We start from the raw sequence: 24,722 nt of genomic DNA, 5'->3' as shown, positions 1-24,722 counted from the left end.
AGCTTTAATCTGTTTCATTATGTTATTATAAAATTAAATTGATTTACTTACTTGTTTATAGCAAATCCTTTATCTTCTATATCCCTTTGTGTTTTTTTTTTTTTTAAGTAATACTTCTGAAAGGTGTCAGACTGATTGTCCTAAAACAAAAATTCTCCAGCTATTCTGGGTTATGAAAAATAAAGAAAGACCTGTAAACTCCTATACTGTTAAATTTCATATATTTCTTTATTAATACACTTCAAATTTGACTTGAAAGGGCTTTTCAAGCATTGTTTATATTAGTAAAATTTCTAATGCAGCATTCCTGCCACTCCACAGATAAAAACTAATGGTTTAGGTTTGGGGTTTCCTTCCTTTTCTTGTAAGAATGAACTTTTGGAACAAGAATCTAGTTTGTGTTAGATTCCACTTAAAGGATACATTTTTTAATTGGAGTCTAGAAGAGGCTTTGTGTTCTGGAGCTTTCTTCCTTTCTTAAAATACATAGCACGAATCATGATTTCAAAAGCTACACTTGATCTATTTCTGAATTAATTTGTTTGGGTACCTGTAACCATGAATTGCAGTTGCATGCCATAACGTTTGCCGTGCTGCTGAACAAAGTTTGGGCTCTCTAGGCCAAGCTCTTTGTCTGCATTGTGGGATTAAAAATACTGAATCTAGATTAAAATTACTTTGACTGTATCTCATTCTATCTGTAGTTTGACAGCTCTGAAACAAATCTATTACAAATTAGGCATCAAAATCTTCTATCCTATATGCATCTAAAAGTTTTAAATGCTGTTTATTACTCTTAGTTTAGTGTAAAGGCTGCATAAAACATTTTTCTTCCTTGATTGCTTATTATTCTGAAGAATCTTTGAGAGAACAGTTGTGGGAAATTGATAGAAGACTATTCCTAAAGATGGAAAACTCATTTCAATGCAATCCTTAATTGGTTTTCCCTTGTTAATTTCTTGCTGTTTCCTATAATCACCTGCCCTAAAACTGTCACATTTTGATCACTTCATCATCAAAGATGAACAATTCAAACTATGTTCACACAGGAACTTTTGTTATAGGGCAGTAATACATAAGGCCAGTTTTAGGCATGGGTAACACTAAAATCTAAAGAAGTGGAAGCAGTCGAGTGTTGAGCACAAGTTAATTCATCCTGCTTATTGGCAACGAGAAGTCAACAATAAGAAAGGATCTCAGAGACAAGGACAAGATAACAAAAAAGATTTCAAGGGCAAACTGTAGGCACCAAGTAATAGAAATTGGAATTTTCAGCTGCCAATTTCTTTAACTTGTGCATTAAATTATTTAGAAAAGGTTTCTCTTAACTTTGAATTTGCAGATTTCTCAGGGTTCTGTAGTCTCCAAACTGTAGAGTTTGGATAAGTAAAATTAGTTAACACTGAAAATTTCTAACAGGTTACTGCTCATCATCAAACTTGTAGAACTAAACATTATAAAGTTGCATTTTTAATGTTCCATAAAATTGTTACACAGCCTATGTTGCCATAGGCTTGCAGAGTATAGTTTTGAAAAAAAATATTGAAGTATTTATACAACAGGCAGTTAAAGCAGCATTTGGAATAAATTTTCAACTCCCTGGCGAGCTCAAAATTGTTCTTGAATTGTATTGTTTGTTTATTTGGGTTGGTCACTCCTTCCCATTTTCCATCTTGGCACCCACTGTATCGAATTGTTGTTAACATGTCTGGAATGGTTAACCTGTTCTGTGGGTACTGTGGCAAGTCAAAGTAACCTCACTTGAACTAAGACATGAGCAGTATTTTAAATTAGTTGTCTGTGTTCAGTTTTGAGACTCAACATAGAAAAAAATAATCGACTATTACCAAGTGGATCTTTATAAGAAGTGTGTCAGATTGGCTTAGTTAGAGAGCGCTCCTTTTCTTGTGACATCTAATTATTTTTCATGTAATAATTTTTCCATATAATTTTACTTGAGTGTTTTTTTTTGCATACAGAGCAATGTTTATGAAATCTCATCCCTATGGCAAAACACCTGCAAAGTGGAAACGGCTGTACATGAGAGTTCTCATACAGTGTTTAGGTAGAGCAAACTCTGTTTTCCCAAAGCTTAGAAAATACATTCCTAGAACAGCTAAATATGTAATCAGGACATGATATTTTCTGAAAAGAGGCAGATCCCAAAGGCCTGCATATCGGGAGAATTGTAAGGGTTTCAGTTTGACTCAGAAGGGTAAGCTCCCACAGAGATATTTTTGTAAATATGGAATTCTTCAGGAATACAGCGTGCTACATCCCCTGCAGTAATAAATATTGATCCATGATTTCTCTGACATAGGTTCACTACATTTTTGAGACATATGTGCTTATGCTATAATATGTTCACCTTGATTTCAGTGTAGGCCAGAATTGGTTCAATAAAACTGATCTGCATAATTGCAGCAGGCATGTCAGGGATACATAGTGTGAGGATATTCCAGCCAATGGTACTTTCCCAAAATTTGCCTGAACAGGGAGGCAGACACAGCAATAAGAACATTGACATAGATTATTCCATTGATATCTGTGCAATAATTGGTTTAAGTAAGAGTCACATCTTGGAGGAAGGACAGGCTCAGGACAATACTCTGGATTTTCAGAATATCAGTATTCTACAATGAGGATTGCTCCTTGTAAATAGACAATATTCCTTTTCTTCTATTCTGTCTCTGTTGGTGGAGTAGTGCAAGGGGAGAAAATTGTTACCTCTGACTTCATTTATAAAACTGATTTTTTTGGAAACAAAGTGTGCTGAGGTTTCTTTGTTTGAGACTTCCCAACCTGAGTGTATGAGATAATTGCATAATTATTCATCCAAGCTCTACAAAATCTTTTACTTCTCTCCTGCTTAGGTGTAGTAAGCTTAGTCACGTTACCACAGTTACCATTCCAATGGGCTCCATCACAAATTCTGACTGAAATCCCAGTCCTATTGAAATCAGTAGGGTCAGCACTTTATCCCAAGTGAAAACTTTTACTATCCAAAACTTGACATTACTTTATTGTCTAGTTTTAATTTTGATCGAGGTCTTATACTACTAAAGTAAATGGAAGAGAAGACTGGGGGGGGAGTGTATATTAATAATGCACTTTATATGGAAGAACAAACACTGATTAAGGTTCTGCCAATAAATTCTCAAATGATATGTATATACATATATGTAAAAATATATACAAATTATCATAAAAATGAACTAATTCAACACTCGATTCCTTGATTTTGGAATATTCCTCAGTATTGCCATTGTTGCAGTTCATTTGTGGTACAGGAAAGCCAGAACATACTGGATATTAAAAGAAGTTAGTCAAAGATTTTTTGCAGTTCAAGAAGGCAAACTCAGTAAGCATCTCCCTTTCTTCACAATTATCTCTGAGTATAAGATGTGTCTTGAAACTAATACTTTAGAGAAACATTACAGAGAAATCAGAGAATCTTGCATTGGAGAGTTATGTCTTCCTAATCCCCAGAATTTACATGTATTTCATATAATGGAGTATGAAGATTTATTGCCCTTACAGTATTTTATTACAGCTCATGAAATGTGGACTTATTCATTGTTCTTGTAGACACCTGCTCTTTTCTTAATTAGCAAAAAGTGGTATGGTTTCTTCTTTATCTATTAAAAAATCAATGTATTTTCCACTTGTAGTACTGAACTGTAGTAATTTGTCTCAAGATTTCTCTCTTATTTTTTCTGCTTAAGATTTGACTGTAAAAATTTGTGACTTTTATTGGTAGTTTGGTTTAATTGTACTTCTGTACCAGAATATACTGTGTATCTGGAGATTAATGCTTTATTAACGCTGTGTAGATATTGGAAAGAAAGCTAATCCAAATGTATACTTTATTCAGAGGCAATACCAAAGAGACCACTGTACAACAATTTTAGAGGGGAAAAGACAAAAAAAAACTTTTTGACACAAATTTTTCAATAAATATGAAATGCTACAGGATGACACAGTGGTGTAATGATGGATTTCTAATTTTTACCCTATTTTTAAAACATGTAGCAGGAGGTATGTTCTCTTGGAGAGCTTGGAAGTGCTTCTCATTAATTGTTCTGGATGTTTGATTTGGTCTCAATCTTTGCTCCCAAGGACTAACACAGTGAGATTGAAGTAAAGGCCTTATTCTGAGATGCACCAAATCATTGATTGCAGAGCAGTTGGCAGATACTCAGTTACTCTCAGAATTGTGGGCAGTGCTGCTGAAGTTCAGATTTTTTTTCTCCTTACCAGTTGTAACACTTACTTTGTTGAGCTTTATTATTGTAATAATAAGCTACTGTTACTAACAGGACTGCCAGGCTCAGTGCAGAAGCAGTGGTGTTTGTACAGGGGAAAAGTGATTCTAGATGAGATAGTAGAGGTCAATTAATTTCATCTTCCTTTGGAGAAACTGGAGATGACCTACATTTTTTTATTTAGTTCATATCTTCCTTTCCCACACTTGGACTAATGATAAGCTGTATTTCTTTTAGAGCCACATTTTAAACATGCCTGGGTTTGGTGTCTTTTTTTTTTCTATGCAACTTGAGACCTATTTCTGGTCTGTGTGTCTTCTTTTACTCTGGTTTTGGAAAATTGCCTTTATTTAGTCTTTGAAAGAGTGAGGAGTATAAATTAGGAATACTTTGCTGAGGCAATACTTTGCAGCATTGATTGTATGGAAGAAACTTTGCAAGGCGATGTTAGCATACTGTCCTGGTGTTTCCTGTAATGAAAATGTGTGCCTTGCCTCAAGGACATTTGAGCAGGCATCTGTTCATACAAATGCAGCAGAATTTGAATTTTCTCACACACTGAAACCCATAAGACTTCACAGAATCAAATTATATAGCAACAAGGTTGCAGTAAATACGTAAATTATGAAAGAGAGGCAGAAAAAATAGAAAGAAGCAGCAAGTAATTCCACAAGCAAGGGAACTTACAAATACTGGCTTCCAAGAATTTGTGGGTTGTGGTTTGATTCTCAGATGTCTTACAAGTTGCATGCTCTGATCAAGGCTTTTTCTCCATCTATAATGTTTATAACATCTTTCTATCAAGTGAATTTATTATGCACAAACTACTTTTCAAAAATTTTCTGCATAAAGCATGAGTAGAATTTTGTTCTTCCTTCCATCCTGCAGTTCTGGTGAAATTCTCTGTAGCTTCATAATGATGATAACTCTGTTCTGTAAAATTCATTGAAATTGGACAGGGGGGTTGGTAATTGGTTTGGAAGGATTGAGGGACAGACAGGTAAACATCTGAAGCTGCCTGTATTAAAATAAAAAATAAGCATATTCAGATATGAGGGTAGCATAAGTATATTTTCTCAGAACCAAGCTAATGGTTTTTTTCAGGTGATATTTATGATGAACTATATAAGTACTTTTTTAATGCACAGGAGCTGGTTAGACCAGATCTGAAGCACAGAGTTTCATATGAAAATAAATAAATATGGACATAGACATGAGTGAAAACCCATGTATGCTGCCTCCTTGAAGCAAGTAAGTATAAAATATACCAAAAAGGAAATATTTAGTGAGGTAGTTTGAAAAAATGCATATTGAAAACAAAGAGAACAGCTGTATTCTAAAACTAAGTTAAGAACTGAGACTGTCAATGAAATTTTACACTGAGTGGACTGACAAAAGTTGGGAATTCTGAAGTCCACAAAAAACCAGATGAATGTGACAGTTAAATGGATCTTGATTACAATGAACAGACAAAAAGTTTATGAAGTTAATCTGAAGTTTGTGGAATAATCCCTGTTATCTTCAGAGAAAAGCTAGGCTTAGTTCAGTTGAGATTGATGCAAATAGTAGGATTAAAAATATCTGTAAAATAAGGAGAGAATGGAAGGATACTTGTGGAAAGTTGTATTGATGTAAAAGAGAAAGCAGCTGTGTGACACCAGAATTGTGGAATACTTTTGTTTGTTCTTTTTGAAAGTCAGCTTTTTCAGAATTGAGGGTAGATACTCTACCAGGAGGAATATTTACCATTCTCAGTGTGAAGAAGAGGAGAGAATTAAAAGAGTACCTTGCAAAGTTTTTCAGAAGCATTCCCCCCACGCCCCCAATTCATTGCAGCTGCCACATCACAACACCCTTTGTTCCTACAACTAGTTTTGAGTGAGAGCAGCAGCCACCAGTAAAAATACAAAAAAGCAAACAAGGCAAAAAAGCGTATGAGACCTCCCAGGACCTCTCTTGTCACTGTTATTTAAACTCTCTCTGTCCTTCCACAGGTCTGGAGAAATGGAATGAGGGTCACCAGTTAGTTTTTGCAGGCTGTGATCCCTAAGTAAGCTCACTAAAATAATTCTAAAGAATTCTAGAAAGTACCTCTCACTTCTTTTAGATAATTTACCCTCTTCATTAGCTAAGAAGTTTTGTATTTTTAAAAAGTTTTGTATTTTTTGCATTTTTAAATGCTGCTGGTAAGGTCAGTTAGCATTATGAGGAGTAAGAAGACAGTTTTTCCATCTAAGCTGAGGTGGTTTAAAGGATGCTTTGTGTGTCATACATCTCTGCCATATAACAGAGACAGCTCTTGAGTTGAAGGCAATAGATGTTGGAAATGTCCGTTTTGGAAGGAAAAATTTTAAATTTTCGTGACTCACGGTTTGCATCAGTGCTTGTGAAACATAAAAACAACCCCTTTCACAGACTGAAACTTTTGCAGGTAAATGGGCTTTTTTTGGTAGAAGTTAAGAACACTAAATTGACCTAGATTGTCTCTATTGCTCACTGTCTTTTGTAGATGGGTAGAAACATTGTCTCTGAGCAATCACATTACTGGTTTGCGAGTGTATGAAAGTTTTTTGTTTATCTAGCTATTGGGTAAATAGCAGAAAAGGAGAATGCACACAAAGCTTTCTCCTGCCTTGAAATAAAGGAGAAGCAATTTACAACTTAAATCCATTCCTCATGCCTTTTTTCTCTTTACCTTTATCATCTCCTCAATACCTTCAGTCAAAGCATCAGGGAAGATTTCAGGATGTAAAGAGACTAACTCAGTCTTCTCAGAGAGCATTGTCACGCATTTACTATGATTTCTGATACAGTTTGAGGATGAAATGTTTTAAGTAAAATTCAGCCAAGTCTCATTCCATACCATGCTCTTAGGCTCTACCACAGAGCACTGTCAGAAAACTCTATTTAGGTTTGTAACATATGAACATAGATTTATATGTATTTATACAGGCATATATGTCACAGAGACAAAAGCACACAAAAAATACACAAATTTAAAGAACCTTTTTTAAAATATACTTCAGAAGATTGTGAATGTAAACCTTCAGAAACTTGTGCAGGAGAAGTCACTGTAGGGACTAGCATTTTGACCTCTTAAAAAATACTATGAAGTATTACATCTTTCACTGGAAAGAAAATAGACATTTAAAATTTTTTGGAATTCTGATTAGTGCTTCTTAGCCTAGCACAAAAGATGCTATAAATTGCCTAACAGATTTGTGCATGAGACATATTATATATGACACCACACTATTGAATTCCACCATTTAATGAAAGGCTACCTATTAAAGATTTTTATAGGCAAACTGGGAATCTCTTGCCGTGTAGCCTTAATGGATGGAAATAATAAGGAAATCATCAGTTTACATATATGCAAGCAATAGTTTCTATATATTGTTAATAGCATTTGTATGGTTAACAATGCTGATAACCTATTAAACCCCATTAAAATCTTTGAGTGTTGTGAAAGACAGAGAACTCTGTAAGAAATAAGGCACAAAATATCCTTCTGCACATCCAACTCTTATGGACTTCCACATTTCTACATTCACTCTGACTATAACCTCATGTTCACAATGTGAAAATAGAGTGCATAACTGCTCTAATAATAACCATATTCTCAGAACACTGTGGACAGCTTTAATAATGTTTCACTGTGTTCCACTGACCCTCATTTCAACTTAGATTTCATGCAGCTATAGTCTAAATAGATTAAAAGGTTCATATAGTTATGTCATGTTAATAAAAACACATTGTCAGGTGCCCATCTGTGAGCATCTTCTATTCTTTTTGCTGATACAGATTATGTTTATTTTGTACCGAGCATTAGAATAAATAACACAGTATAGAACTGTATTATTAATACCTCTTTTTTTGGTATTAATCTGTGCTTAAGTGCCAAATGTTGATGCTGTTTAAATGGTCTTTTCCTATATTTGAATACTGAAGTGCTACAAATGTGAACTGCCCAGCTAATGTCCCAATCCATTGTAAGATAGGTAAAATGCTGGTGTGGACCAAAACATTTTCTAACATAAACCTGAAAAACAGCAACAACAACAACAACATGCAAAACAAACTCGTGTGTGGACTTTATCCACCAGAGAAATAGAACTTAAAAGACAAATGGGGAGAGAAAAGAGAATCACAGATTGATTCCATTTTGATATCTTCTCAGAAGTTCCAGAGTGATTAATTCTAGGTGACAATCGGATAAAAATATTTCATTGTGCCAGTCACAGACACTGGAAAGTTCCTGCCTGCTTCAGAACAGCAAAACTATCTGTATAGTTCAAGCCAGTTTGGTTTTTTTTTTTGTGTCATAATCACATCAATGTCCCTTTCAGAGGCAGAATTACCATCCAGTGGATTTCAGTTCACAGGACATCACAGTTACACTCACTCCATCTAGTCAGTCACCTCTAGAATTAGGTAAAATGGTGCACATGTCTGAATTTGTTATGGAACAGTCACTGGGCTTCCTGTTGTAAATAGCTTTGTAGTGACTTTTATTTTCATTCTGAAATGGTGTGAGTCCTTGATTTTCAGTTTATGCTGTCTTTATGGCTGCTTCGGTCTGTATTGTGATTGTTTAGTTCTTGGTTTTTCCATTGAATGCTTGTTCCGTTCATGGGCACTGAAGTCACCAAACTCTTGGACTGGGAGCAGCAACAGCAAAGACATGACTGAAAATGAATAATAAATAAATAAATAAATGTTAAGACAAATCTCTCAGTTCTATGCAGATTGCTTGCCATATTTTTAAGTCAGAAATGACAGATAACAGATTCTAGCTGAAGGGAGTGGTAGCTATATTCAGGGAGATTTTTAGTCTAGGACATAAACAATTATTGTGATTGACATCACAAGTGCAGAAAATTAGGTGCAGACTGTGCCTCTTATTTACAAATAACTTTCACATTATGAAAAGGGAAATTTGTTTGACTAAATTAAATAAATTGAGAACTGACAGAATTCAGTACATATTGTTAGGTGCTGGGTTGATTGTTCTTTCCCCCTCTTTATCATTGTACTTGACACACTTAAGGATCAGCATGCTGCTTAGCATGGAAGAGAAAAGAAGAAAAATTCCCCAGCCTGTGTCTCAGGTCTCTTCTCACATTTTAGAAAAAGACAAAATTATTTTGGAAAAGGCTCAGTGAACATACTGAGATGTAACATTTGCACAGTTAGGAATAGAAGCTGATTTCTTACCTATCATGTTAAAATGCTCCCTTAAAATAGTTTCTAAACCTGAGCAGGCGACAGACAAACAGGTATTCCTTAAGTCTAATAATTCTTCACATTTTTCTCAGTAGTTTGGATTCTGCCTATTCTCAGACTTAAAGTTTAGTGGTACAGTCCTGTCATCCTTTGTTTTTTCATTGCAGATAAAGCTATTTTAGTCTTCCATTTCATTACTTTCTTACTCTCTTTTTTTTCTTTTTTTTCTTTTTTTTTTTTTTTTTTTTGCTTCCTATGGCCTTTAATAGGTGGACAGGGACTTGCATAAGCATATTGTCACAAGGAAATTATTTTATCCTTAAAATATGTTTGCATGTGTAGGAACTGGAAAATGCAGGTAGAAGACATAATGCATATTTAATTGCCAAGGTCAACTCAGGTGCCTGACTTGGTGTTCAAGCCTGAAAATTTTAGTCATTTATGAGATTGTTTAATATGGGCAGCTTGGTGTCATTGAGAGTGGAAAATTGTTACTGAGCAATTCTATTTCATGTGCATGCCACCTGCAGATAAATAGTATTTACAAGAGCTTGTCTATCTCAGTTTACACATATGAGGACTATGTCAAATTTATTTATTTGTTTAGTATTTCAGACGAAGTGGATAGTTTCACTTTCATCTTGGTACATGTGCTATGTGAACTGAACTGCTAGCTGCTAACCCAGACAATTTATATTCTTTCATTCCTTTGCGTGCCTGTTCTCCCAGCTGTTAAAAATAGATAACAGACAAGTGGTTCAATACGGTTAGTTAACTGGACATAAAATCTTATCAAGAGAAGCTTACCTGGAAACAGTTTTTAAACTTCTTGCTCACAAAATACAGAGCTATGGGGTTTATACAAGAGTTCATGGTTGCCAGGTTGATGCTGATGTAATCCAAGGGCAGCAAGAAACTAAGCAAGAGGAGAACAAACATTAAAACTGTTCATATGCTACAGAAGCATCCATTTTCCTTGTGGTTACAGCCTCTTCTGTCACACAAATTCATTCTGTCTTACCTAACTCCCTCAATCTAATCTTCTACCATGCCATGTCTATAATAACTTGTCTCACAGATGTTCAAAAAATCCAGAGAAAAGTGATTGAAATAATGACAGACAACATTTGTTGAGATTATGCTACCCTATTAAAAGTGAAACTGCTGAAAATGGGTGCACCATAGGTGCATTGCAGTGACATTCCTCATAGAAATTCTAAGTGTACAGCATTATATTTTTTCAGTACAAACTATTGGCATAGAAAATGAAGTACCTGAGCAGTTCACATCTGCTGGGGTCTTTTTCATTGTATACCATTTTCTTCAAAATCCGGCTCAGATGGAGAGGGAACCAGCAAAGAGCAAAAATCACGACTAAACAGAAAACTGTCTTGGCAACTTCTCGGCGCTAGATAAAGGAGATAAAAATGTATACTGAGTGCCCAGTTCATACTAGCAGGTGATTGTAGTTAGTAATGTTGGCAGCAAAGTCTATAACATAGATAAATTATGAAAGAATTCCCAAAGTGAAGCTTTCAGACTACCTGATGTACTACTCTTTTTTTTATGGGGTTTGTCATGTTCTTGAATCCTGGTCATCCTCAACAGAACCTGCTCATCACTGAGGCTGGAGCAGCTGGGCACACAGGTATTGGTACTGCTAGAATACTGTAGGATTCTCTCTGATATAATGTTCTGTAAAGGGATGCTGCCCAGTATCTTGATTTTGCTATGTGATCCTTACACATTCACTATGTGATCTTGATGCTCTCAGGTAAATAGTTCCTCGACAAATGTTTCAGAAATGTTATTATTACAGCTTAATCTTGTAATACTTAGGAAATAATTGCAATTTAATGGGCTTTTTATGTGGCTCTAGAGAGTTACAGACATTTTAGTGGATTTTTGACAATGCATACCGGTGGGGTTTGGTAGGCATGGGTTTGATAAAGAGAAGCATATGAAGGTGTAAGGATTCCACTGGCATATAACAGTGACAAGCACTGCTAGGCTCTGTCATGAAAGAACTTGAAGTCAAATAGTGATTACAGTCTTGTTAGGCTTTGAATATGACTATTATAATTTCTTCTTTTTTATCAAAATATTAAAATATTTGTGATTAGACATTAATGTGGAGCAGGGGGGAGGGAGGGAGGGAGGGAGGGAGGGAAGGAAGGAAGGAAGGAAGGAAGGAAGGAAGGAAGGAAGGAAGGAAGGAAGGAAGGAATGCAAAAGATGAGGGTTAAAAAGATAAACATGTTTAAATTTTAAAGTCATCCTGCAGCAGCCAGTCTGAGAAGTTTACTGGGCACTGCATTTTAGGATGGTGGATTCCCCCACCTCCTAGTATATACCATTCCAGTTCTACTGGGTGGAGTAGCCTATGTGTGGCCCTAAGACACACTGTGTTGCAGTCCCAGGGCCTGATGAGGGAAAAAAGTGGAGAATCTGCACAAGGGGAGGATTATCCAGTCAGCCCTGATCTGGGAACCAGCAGAGGAGGAACCTCCGTGAGAACTCACTCGGATGCAGAAAGGACTGCTTTAGGGATTCACATCTGTGAACATGGAATTTAAAAGAGTGGAATTTGAAGGGCTGATATTAATGTAGGTGAAACACTCCAGATTCTTTTTTAAAGTTCAGTTAAGTGTTAAACATGAGCCAGTGCTGCCAAACCAGCAAAGAGACCTGACGGTTCCGTGAGTGACTTTGTTCTGTGATCATTTGTTTGCTCTGTTCTCCTGTTGCTCTTTTCAAAGCTGCTACAGCAGTGGTACTGCAACAGTGCACTAACCCTGAGAAACAAAATCCACTCTTTCTAAACTAGGTTATTCTCCAATTGCTTTTTATATGAAACTGCAGTTACATATCAAAGCATGCCAAAAGGAGGGAGGATCCATAGACTCATATCTTTATACAGAAAAAGAAACATTTTTGGCAAATCTTTGTAGTTAAATTTCAAAGCATTTAGACAGTAGTGATTTGAGGTTAAAGAGAAAGAGGGCACAACCGTCAGAATGAGAAAAGAAAGAAAAGGGTTAGTTTTCTGAGCATACTGTCTTCAATGCCTCCTCATACAATGATTTAGTCTTTTGTTCCAGGTTTAAATAAATGCCTTGACATCATAAATAACCCACATCCTCACTTTCTACTTCTGTAGTTTAGTGTATTCAGGTACACTTTGAAATATTTCTAATGTAGCCCACAGAGAGAAGAACAATATTTTCAAGCATTGGTGTTTCTAATATATTTACCTGCTTCAGGTGTTCGCTGAGAGCAATTCTCAAGTTGCTGTTTCTTCTGTTTAACATTTCACAAGTCATTAGCGTATAAAAGATGGCAGTGCACGCCAGCGGCATGCAGAAATAGAAACCAAACAGCCACCAATCCTTTGCATCTTTGTAAAACTGTAGATAAGGAAAAAAAGAGAGCAGATATTTTCTTATGATTGAGTGCAAAATACCACAGAAAGGCCTTGAAAAAGCATGACAGTTGATACACTGTTATCTGTCTGTTTGCTTATTGTTGAACTCTTTTTGACCAACACCAAAATAGGAATTGTGGCAGTGCAAATATTTACAGATAGCCTGTCTGTACCTTTGTTGCAATCTGTCTCAAGTTGGAATTAATTATTTTGTTGTACTTTCTGAACATTTATATTCATTCATGAAAACTAGAATACAGCTGCATGAAAAAGACCTGCCAAAATGTAGACAGTGTCAGTCTGAGATAACAAATCTTACTAAAAGCCTGTCTCAGGAAATGCCATTTACCTCTACAGCTTCTGTCTTGATGCCAAAAAAGGAAAATTCAAAATGTCTTGTAAGTTTAATCACCTTTTGTTATCAGTGAAAAGGTTGGCAGTTGGTTTGCTTATGTACTGGGCAGATAGGAGCCACTTCATAAGTGTTTGTCTGATACGTGCAAAGCTTAGGGATGGCTTCCAGTGGTACAGTTACTTTTAACCCCTTGACTGCCATTTCCACCATTTGCCTTTTGTGGCAGGACACTGAGGTATTGGTAGAATAGCAATACTTTACTCTGTGTAGTTTTAAGTATTAGCTGTGATGTAAGCAATGCTGGAAGTTAATACATTTATGTATTGTGAGGAATACTACATTTGAGAAAACATTTAAAATAGCTCTTTTCTGTAGAGGATCATGTTTTCAGATTTCAGAAAATAATGTAACTTGGTTTTTAACTTTTATGCTCAGCCAAAAGTATGCACTAAAATATAGCATTTAAAATATTTCCTGTGTCTACATTATTAGTATAAAAGGAATATGTCACTCTTTCCCCCAGCTTGTTTGTTCCTAGAGGATGTGCTCTAGTAACATCACAGTTCCCACACCAAATGTCAAAATTCTTATGCCTGAGGGTTTTATTAATCCTGTTTTAAAAACTCAAACTTTTGACATTGTGTTTACATTTAAAACCAAATAGCATTAAACGTTGAAAGAAGAAAATAGTTGGATACAATTAATATACTGGTGTTTAATAATGTTACTTTAAAAAATCTACTTCAGTTACATTAGGAAGTTGATTTACTAAGAAAAAGGGAATGCTTTTGATTTCTTTCCCTCTGCCCCAACACAGCTGCATACAGAATTTGCTAGTTTAGATTACACTGCTGGTTTCTAGGCCACAATCCGACCTCAGTCTGGGACACGGTGTTGATTAACTTGTTTCCTCCTCCTCATTAGCCTCCTCCCTGAGAAGGGGCTGCAGTCTCTTGCATAGCTGAACTTTCCTTGGGGCCAGAATTTCCCCCTCTGGGAGCAAAGCTTTTGCCAGCAGAAAGCCAGTAAACAATATGCCTCGTATTTGAGGAGTTTGTACTGAGGGCAAATGTAATTACTGCTCCTTCTGCAGAGCAAAGAATTACAAATACATGGAGACAATTATCTTTTCCATGGCAAATTCCTCCAAGTCAGCCTGGAATTATGTTGGCTGTGCAGCACAACAAGATGTGTACTACGTGAATCCATTCCATGTTTACAGGGAAAATTTTGTGCCCTACCAGTGTTTCAGCCTCCAGTGAGCATTGCCTGCTGGTCAAGAAAATACACATAAGGTCTGTGGCACAGCCCTGCCCACTACATCACTTCTGGATGAGGAGTTGGCCTTGTGGAGTTATAAAACCTACTCTAAAATGTCTGTAAATGATTAATTGAGTAATCTGAGTTTCACAAAGCTTACATCAATGCACAAAAATGGGTTGATTGAAGAGAAGTAGACATTCTTTTGTTTGTCTTGAAAGCCCACATGGAAATGGTTTTCTACAGGAAATGTGCATTTTAAACAAGTTTCCTAGTGCGCTCAGCCTCTTGGGAATCATGGTCTAGCATGAATTTTTTAAATCTTTCAAAGATAGCTTTAAACATGCATAAAGCTCCTATTAAAAACAAAAGTTAATAATAAATCCTTCCTGAAGTTTAGTAATTGTTTATTGTGGTGTTTGTGGTAGTAAATACTATAGTTAAGGTTAAAATGGTATTTCCACTTTGATCTCATGTTTGTACTTGCTTGCAATACATTGAAACACAAAGCTCTCCATTTTGACTGACACATCCAACATTTACTCTCAGCTTGGACATGACTTTTGGTTTGTTTTCTTAAAAATCAAACTGCTGTGGGGAGATCAGTACTTCTGAATTATCCTGAGCAAGTAAGAGACACCACTTCCAGCTAGGAAAACAAACCAAGCTACTCTACTTAGAACATTAAGAACAGAACAGTAATCATTGAAGTTAGCATGCCTATGAAAAACCTGAACAATAATGTTTTTGAGAAAAGGGAAAACTATTTTTTTTCTTAGGGAAAAAGGAAGTGAAGGTTGTCCAGGCACATTTGAAAAGAAAAACAGCCATAAGAGAAGAGAAATTTTGCTGCAGTGTATAATTCATAAATCACAGTCTTATAACTATAGTATAGACAGTCAGATAAGCTGTGGCTTCAAGAAATAAAAATGTAATAAACTCTGGGAAATTCCACTCCATCTTTACCTGCATTAATTATTTCCATTAGGGAATTCCTTTTGTCTTCTCTTTCAATTATCTCATGCTCTTTTGGCCATCCCTATAGTCTGTGTAAGACTACCAGAGTTGGGAGTGTTCCTCTGAAAAAATAATCATCCACACTTTTTATTTTCTAAAATTCCTAGCTCCACTTTACCTTATCCGTGCCAATTCTCTAGGCCAAGTTATGTTCTGATCCAATAAAAAGAGATGCACCAGACATTCAAAAAAGAGAAACTTATACTCTATTATGAAAAATTCTAGTCCAGATAAAAATACTGAGTTTTTCTCAAGACTTAAGACCTGATGCTATCTGCCTTCTCTGCAACAGATCAGAATATTACTCTTTCTTTTTCATTACTGGATGAATGATACCTGGCCTTTCACTGTATTCAGAAATTAAAAAAATTAAGATATTTTCTCATTGTAAGGCCAGGTGGAAAACCACTATGTCCCTATGCAATAATCTATTGATTCTGTAGTGACTTCTCACCTGAGTTGCTTTGCAGAAGTTGATGTGGGTATTGACAGCTGTTAATCTCCAGGAGCACAGAGGTTGAGGGGTAGGAAACATGCCAAGGCAGCTTGGTATGTCTCAGGCACTCCTCCTGCTCCTGAGCTGCTGTATCTAATGGCAGCTAACACTGCAAAGCACCTAGCTGGAGGTGTGGGTCTGTCAGCTTTGTAGCAATGATTTCTTGTAAACCAAAGGATTATCTTTTATTTTACTTTATTGCATGTAGCATGGCCCCACCCTTTTCTTTGTGTGCCAAGAGAGCTGACTACTGCATATAAAAGGGTGACTAATCATGGTAAAACATGTGTTCTGACATTTACAAGCTCCAAGGTGTTGTACCTTGAAACTCAAAACTTTTCAAGGCTCTGTCTATCCTGATATAACATCTCTTGATTGTACTTAGCAGGTGTGGATTGCAAATGTCTGTAGTAAGAATTCTGAGTGGCAAAGAAATGAAAATGCAGTAAAGCCCCATTTAATCTCTCTGGCTGAAAGCAGAGACAAGTCACTGTGAACGTGGGATCCTCTTTGCACCAATACACATTAGAATACATTTTGCAGTTTAATGCATGAATAAACTCTATTATCATCCAGTATATCTTAATTGTCTAACCCATGTACTGTGAGTTCCAAAAAAGAGAAGACAGGATGTTACTTACCAACATGAAGTCATTTGTAGGTTTGAGCATGCAGGTAACATAACTTGCATCCTTGTATTTGAAAGGTACCACGGCAAAGCCAATTGCTTCTGGGATGGCCAGTATGAAGGACAGAAGCCAAATGGAGAAAATTTCAATAGCAGTGATCATTGGGATTCCAATCCCCTGAACACGGCTCCAGGACGCAACTGCTCTGTACCTGAAAGAGACAGGTGTTGGTTTTCAGACCGCGGTTTCCTTCTTCAAAGATCATGGCTCAGTGTCATATGGCAAGTAAATTCCTAAAGCTGACATCTGAGACTTGTATTACTTAGTTTTTCTGCCTATTCCAGGGCCTCTGCCAGCTATCAACTTACCTAGGACATAACAGGCCACATCGAGGGGTGGAGAGCAGAGAGCCGGCTGCTCCTGTTCTGCTTGGGTGTGGGATTGCATGGAATTCTGCTGGGTGGACTGCACTAATGATTTCTAATTAAAGTAGGCAAGGTTTGTGAGGACATACTTTATCTTTCACTAAACAACTGCCATAACAGAGGAAAAAAAGCTTCCAGGCACACAGCCATTCTAACAGATACAAAGCATCCATCTCCTTTAGCTACCTCAGCTGTATAGCAGCAGCGCTATCCAAAGTGAAAGTGTCAGCTTCCAGGCAATGAAAGACTGGGAAAATACTTTTGATGAAGTGTAAATGCATTTGTGCTGTTTACACTGTTCAATGAACTGAGGGGATTTTTCTCCTTTAGTTGTCTCTCAGTTTTCAATGAGCTTGTAGAAATTTATTAGCCTTGAGACCTCAATCTCTCTGTCAACTCTGGTCGGAAGGTTGTAAAATTATTCAGAGAAGATTGATAGGCATAGAATGCAAATTTCAATCCAGTCCATAAACTAAATTTTCAGTAGAAGATTTAACTATTGTCCTACAATTACTGTGGTAAACTACTTGCTTAGCATTTCCAATAATTTAGCAAAGACAGAATCAGTGGAAAGAACCAGTATTATTTTTGATCTTGTAATAATCTGAAATTAATTCTGGTGAGCTCTCTGTCATTAATGATGTAACAGCTTTTGAACTGCTTATTTTGCTTCCTTAAAATAATAGCACCTTCCCATTTGGAATGACAATACTGCATGGATATATCATAGCATCCACTGATGAAATAGTCTTCTTTAGTTGAGGATAAAAGAAGTCAAGAAAGGTTGTTCATCTGCTTAAAAAAATATCAGATTAAGAAGGGAAATACTGGATTTGGAATTTTTGAGATCACAGAATCACAGAATGAACTAGGTTGGAAAAGACATTTTGAGATCATCAAGTCCAACGAAGACAGAAGGAATTAAGAGCTTCCAATGGGGAGAAAACATTTTTTGAGGGCTACAGAGATCAGGAAAATTTGATTATTGAAAGGCTTTCTCAGTCCTCCTTCAACCAATACAGTAACACTGGATTCACACACAAATAATTTCTTCTGATTTCTTGTATCACACCCTCTTTTTAGTTTGGGAGTGTGCTTATTAACAAGATGTTAGCCTTGGGAATTCATCCCCTGTAGCCTCAGTCTTAGGGAAGTGACAATGCCTGAATACAAATCCAGGCTTAGGCCCCTCACAAAAACTTCAGCAGTCATTGTTACATTGCTACAAGATCACTGGAAGGTGTCAGGGCCTGCCATCACCCCTGTGGAAAACAGACTGGAAAGCTTTGCCATGATATCTGCAGCAGAGTCATGCACAGCACAGACACAGATGTACTACAGACAGGCTCTCAGAGCATCTTTTCTACAGAAAATGTGTGTAGAAATAATTTGAGCATAAAAAAGCAAATAGTAGTAATATTAATTTTAGTAGTAATAATTTTTCAGGTGGGTGTTCTGTGGGTTATGGAATATAGAGGATCTTTGTCTAGCCACAAACCTCCCACAGTCAAGAATGAGAAAGTACTGCAGGGTTTATTTCCCTCATACTTGGAAAACATAGGATATCCACCAGGGACCTCACATAAAATATATGCATAATGCATTGATTGCATTTAATTCCTTACTCTAAAATCTGTGTGAGATTTGTCTAACTTTCCTTTTGTTCTGTTTATTTCCCTCTTGTCTCCAATCCTGTCTAAAATGTTCACTTTTTTTCCCAGGTCACTTCCTGTGCTCTGCTTAATGCTATGGCTCCTCTTCTCTCTCCCTTTTTCATTTTCAACTGCTCATGCATGTGCTGTCAACTTGTATACATACACACATTTAAATATTTTTCATTCCTATCCAGTTATAATATGCTTAAAGCATTTCTTTCAGAAGGGCATCTTGTCTGGATCTGAGAACACCAGTGGGTGCTTTTGTTCCCCTATTCCTTTTAACTTAGATTAGAAATTAGGTGTTGATTAGAAAACTAGATGTTCAAATGGCCCCGTTATATAACAAGTGTCTGTTCTGGGAGTATCATCAGCCCTTTGTAAGAGTGAAAAGCAATGCAGGAAACATAAGGAACAAGATCGAGCATGAAGTAGTCCCTGTCAAGATGAGTGCCAGAACAGTTCCTAAATGTCCCTACTGCTGACAGTTGCTGATACTGAACTCTTCTGCTTCATTATTAGCAACCATAGCTGTTATTCATTTTATGCAAATATCTTAATATAATAAAGCTCTTAGAGTTTTATTTTAGTGGCAAAATCTCGACTTTTCTCATGCACTTACTGTGAGTTGGTCCAGATAAAAATATCTACTTTAGGATTACTGTCCTTTGCAATGTGCTATGCAGAGGGGTCAAGAAGAGAGTGTATACACATTAAATGAGAGCCATATCTTCACTTTTCTTCTTCAACCCATTTCTTCATCAAAATCATTATGCCCAAGACCATAAGGAAGAGTAAAAACTCAGGCAGGGTAATATCCTTCCTCTTAGTCACACTCAGGCACTGTTTAGAAAAAGAGCCGCACTGTCATCACCATTGTGACCTAGAGTTTAAAAATGCCTGAGGGGCATCTGAGGCAACTTCGAAGTGAGCTTCCTCAGAAGGGTGAATGGCTGCCTTTCTGTCAGCCTCTTAAAACCCTCTCCACATGTGAGTGGCCATTGTTCCCCTTGGGCATGCACAGTTAAACCTTAATACACTGCCAGGGCAAGTCACTCCAGGGCAGTGGTAATGAGGGGCATTTCACAATAGGATGTAGTTAGCACAGGGATTTTCCTGGTAGGAAAAAAAAAAAAAAATCCTGTTCTAACTTAAGGCTGTAGTCTTCAACAGGGATAGAGAGTCAACAACGACTATAAATATGGAGCTCTGGATTCACTCTACCGATTGACTCTGTCTTTATGTGCAGTGTATAGGGACCCAAAATAATTATACAGATAACTTTCAGGAGCTTTTGCAAGAATTAACTTGCCCATAGACCAGAAACAGTCCAGCTGTGACAGCACAATATTTTTATATTTATATTATTATAAATATAATATTTAATATTTACTCATTTTCCATTCTAAAAAGCAGCCATTCGCTGATGTGGAATTTTGTGTTAATGTGTCCAGCTTCCAGTGTCCAACCTAACTTATTGAAGGTGCTCTGAGCTTTCATGGTGATTGAAGCTAGATTCACTTCTTGCTAGCCAATATCAGAATCTGGCTCTATACATCTGTTTCCTAACACACATCCTCTTCAACCACTTACAAGAGTAGCAACAGATGATAAACAATATGTCCTTGGCAAAGTGTCTAAGCTAAGGGAGGAAATTAAATAGTCTGAGTCTGATCCCATACCAGATTTTATACTCAAATGGAAACAGCATTTGGTTGCTGTGAGGATTAGCAAATCAGTCCTTGTAAAAATATGTATGCATCTACAAAAAGGTAGCTTCAGCTGAATTAGTTTCAATTTATAAAAATTTATATAACAGTGGAACTTCGTCTATTGAAACTGCAGTTGTCTGAATGTATCTAATAAACTGTCTGTTTCATGTACTTGATCTATGACTTATTTTAGGTATGGATACCACCAAGTGATTTATTCACTGCAAACCTTATACATTAACTTTTTCTATAAAGCCAAACAAAGATTCATTTTAAAGCTTCTTTGTATCCCTGTACTAATACACATACTGCATTTTATTTAACAGTATTTTCTGTATTTAGAGATACTGATATTTTGGAGTAGAACACAATCAAGTAACTCAAAACATAAAATCAACTTGTACAGAAGTCAAGTGTTCATCTGCTATTGTATTTTATGTATTAAGTAAAAATACAGAGGCATTAATTTTAAAACTACCTAAGTCGAACTATCAAAGCAAATTTCCAATGGATTTTTCAATAGAGCTCTGTTCGTTTTGAAAGTTATCAGAATAAACCCTGTTTATTGTCCATAGGCAGTGAGTTGAAAAACTAATTTTTAAGCCTAAAGATTACTATCTGTTTCAAATACAAAAAACCCCCATGAATTCATATGAAAGAAAGAAATCTGAATACTGAGTCAAACCCCAGTACACTTTTGTCTTATAAAAGAAGTTGAAATAACACTTTACCAGAGCTTTTAAATACCTTTAAAAAACATGTAAAGTTCATTAACCCAAGGACTCATAATTTGAGCCACAAATATGGTGCTTGGCGTTAGCCAGAATATAAAAGACCAGAATCTAAGTTATATCTGAATTGTAATCTGCCTGCTAAGACCATGTTTAGTGCTCTCAGATTTAGGAAATCTACATGTGCAAGAACGGTGGCAAAACAGTAAAACATACTGTACCTGTCCACACTAAGGGCACACAGGTTAAGGACTGTGATTCCCACTGATGCCTTCTGGATAAAGGGAAGGAATTTGCAAAGAAACTGTCCAAATTCTGTATTTCCGAAAGGCCACTTCTGAGCGAGGAGCTAAAGAGAAGATACAAAATAATCAGAATACTTAAACAGTAACTTAGCAAGTATGTAACAATTTTAGTTATTTCTTGTCTAAGACATAGCAAATTTGACCTTGAATTCTCCATACCTCAAGTATATCCTTAGTACTGAGTGGATCTGGGAACTAACTGCTACTGTGAAAGCACAGAAGTTGAAAGTATACATTAAATGTTGACCTTGTGCTGTTGCAATAGTAAATTTAATTGTTAACATTTTTTTATTATTATTATGAACCTGCCAGCAGTACTGAATAGTGAAAATCTAACTCAAGCATGTCATAAATGGTTATCATAAATGGACTGTCATGTCCCAGAACCAGGCAGTCAAAACATAACTCAGGGTCCATAATGAAACACCTCAGAGCCAAGTCCTGATGCTGCACGCAAGTAGATTCTTGTCATCATAAATGCACCATTGTGTAATTCATAGAAATATTCAGTGCCAGACTCTGAGAAGTGTGAAGAAAACACTGTGCATGCATAATTTGTTCCATATTACATTTTAAAGGACAACCGTGCAAACATGTGGGCTGTGCTTCAAGGCAACACATCCATTGGAAAGATGTGAGTGACTGAAGGTTAGAGCAATATTTCCAAAGAGACATTTGCATAATAAATATTAGTACAGTGATTCATGTGCACAGTTGTGAAGAATTAGAATATAAGTATTTCTAGCTATAACTGTAAAAGCTTTGAACATGTCTTGGAACTGGGCTTTGATAGCAAGTATACACATAAAATACAGGACACAAAATTATTCAGGATAATCAAATCTGTGACTGCAGAGTCACAAATGATCACCCTTTTCTTGTGCTGACAGTAAAATGGAAATTGCATTCAATGTAAGTAAGTGTAATAAATGAAAAATTATTGAGTCCATACAAACTACAATAATTTAATATAAAGATAAGCCCTAATTTATCTGTTTTGACTCAAGTAAGGGATATTTCAACCCTCATGAATAGTTTTATCGAAAAAAGAAGTCACTAAACCTTCTCACTCTTGCACCGCCATTTTGTTCATCTTCTTCTCTAAGCCTCTGCTGCTGAGGCTCTCTTAGTGGTTGGATGTTCATGTTTTGAGAGTCAGCTTTGCAATCACAAACACTAGAAATATTTTTCATTAGAAGTTTAGGTCCTGGAACACACTTATCTGGTAAAAGTGGGTGTATTCTAGCTGTAGAATTAGAAAAAACAAATTCTGATTTTAACTCAGGACTGTAGTATTCAAAGTAAACATTTTATTTCTATTTAAATTAGTGTTAAATTGAAGTATGTTAATAATCACTGCCTTTAGCAATACAAATGTTAGCTGTGAGAAGTTCAAATGCACATCTGTCTTTATCTCAGTTTAGGTAGGTGTTACCTTTCTATTTTTTCACAGCACGAGTTTTTCAGAGAACTTAGCTGTAGCATATGGATGTTTATCACAAAATTCTACCTAAATAGGAATTAATCTTCTCCTCATAATCCCACTGTGGATTTTTTGCACCCCCTCTGTTTTATAGTCATTCATCACAATGCTGAGTTACTTGTGATTTTGTCCTCCAAATGATACCTCAAAAATGCTGGAAGCAGCTATGCACTCCGCATATCCTATGTCTCTCTAGGACTGTATTAATGTAATTTGATTACTTGTATTTCAGGACAGATTTTAGCAACTCACAGCTTTCAGCCAGATGGGTGGAAACTGTGGATCAAATTTATGTGTACAAGCACCTTTGGTATGGTATCCCAGTTTAGGATAGCCATAGTTGATGAAAGGAAATCCCCCTTTTCATAAAAGGTTAGGAATTGTGTTGCTAGGATTGGTGATTTAACAGTAGTCAATACCTTCAGTAACAAAAGTGATAGGTTTATATCTGCAAGCTCTTGGTTAGTTCCTCTGATTCCTTCTGTATTTGTAGACTGAATGAAATGCATTTAAAGCTCCAGCAGAATTGTTTTCCAGATAGGTTTTCAATATTGGAACAAATGTATGCAGACCATATTCTGCATTTTGCCAAGAGCTCTCACATGAGATTTTAGATTTTATCACAAAAAAAGTTGAAAAAAGAAGGGATAATCAGGACCCATAGCAATTCAACCATGTTGTAGTCATGTGGAATTTCACCTCCAAACTCTTGGCTGGTTTGGGTAAAATCAGAGTAGCTCTCAGGCTGGGAAGACTAAATTATAAATGGCACTGCCATGGAAAAGCAGCTCTAGCACACTTCTGTCAATCCCCTGTGCCAACCAGAGCCCCAAAACCCATTTATCATTATAGGTCACACTTTAAGAGGCAGCTGAAAACCACCTATTCATTTCAGTGCCCTGACTGTGGCTGTAGCTACACCAGCAGTAGAAACGAACAAGCACTTTGTAGTCACTGTGAAACTGCTACTACAAGGCAAATATTAGCTTCAAAAAGAAAAGTGTTGTACTTGAAAAAGGTTCACTAACTCATTACTCCTCATGGGGAAGCTTTATCATGCTTCCAGCATGTACACTTCTACCCACACCCCAGGAAGCTCTCCTTTTTTGAGATTAAAAGTATTTTATTCCTTTTGTTTCTTACACTTTGCACTAATTGAAGTAATCTCAGTACCAAATCATCAGACATTCTTTTCAAGTGGACTTTAATCAAAATCCCTGGGACTTTGCAATCTTTTCTGGGGTGTACTCCATTATCACTCGGCATCAGCTGTGCATTCATTACTTCCCCTTGGATCAGGTGCCAATTTTTTTCTTGTGCAGATATTTTTAGTCAGCAGATCTGGTCCTGTCTTTAGTTTTACTAATTTCTGCATCAAAACAAGTCCATTTCTCTTTGTTCTGCCCTGGCATGGTATGGAAATTTCAGAAGGAAATAATACATTTATTTTGTATTAAAAAAATGAACCCAAGAATTTAATTTAGTTAATCCTGATTTACTTAGCTGCAATTCAAGAACTGGAACTACTGGCTTTGCTCTTTGAGTGCTCTTGCATATTCTAATATCTGAACAAAATGATTATAAAATTCTAGAAAATTACATTTTTCTCTCAAGGCTCTAGGATAGAAGAAATCAGACTGATTGCTCCTACTTGTGTCCCACTTCTCTATGAGTTGTGGAAGTGGATTGTGGTTTTGCAAACCGACTTACAAAATCTCTGAGGTTTCAAAATAAGACAT

At 36.4% G+C, this 24,722-nt stretch overlaps 1 protein-coding gene across 2 annotated transcripts in view; it reads right to left on the bottom strand.

Annotated features, from left to right (window-relative positions):
* Positions 1–7,033: 7,033 nt before the first annotated feature.
* EDNRA (endothelin receptor type A) overlaps positions 7,034–24,722 on the bottom strand; it is a 31,241-nt gene continuing 13,552 nt past the window's right edge. For both annotated transcript variants that reach the window (XM_021536588.3, XM_085579283.1), the window contains exons 3-8: positions 21,417–21,544; positions 16,685–16,883; positions 12,746–12,898; positions 10,766–10,899; positions 10,299–10,407; positions 7,034–8,953 (exon numbers count right to left, since the gene is read on the bottom strand). In XM_021536588.3, the coding sequence (XP_021392263.1) occupies positions 8,813–8,953; positions 10,299–10,407; positions 10,766–10,899; positions 12,746–12,898; positions 16,685–16,883; positions 21,417–21,544 (864 nt within the window). In that variant the 3' untranslated portion in view covers positions 7,034–8,812. The remainder of the gene's footprint in view (positions 8,954–10,298; positions 10,408–10,765; positions 10,900–12,745; positions 12,899–16,684; positions 16,884–21,416; positions 21,545–24,722) is intronic.

The sequence above is a fragment of the Lonchura striata genome, chromosome 4, assembly GCF_050655825.1.
Source record: "Lonchura striata isolate lonStrDom1 chromosome 4, ASM5065582v1, whole genome shotgun sequence".
NCBI lineage: Eukaryota > Metazoa > Chordata > Aves > Passeriformes > Estrildidae > Lonchura > Lonchura striata.
Note: the sequence above shows the minus strand (reverse complement) of the source record. Positions and strands in the feature narration are given on the sequence as shown.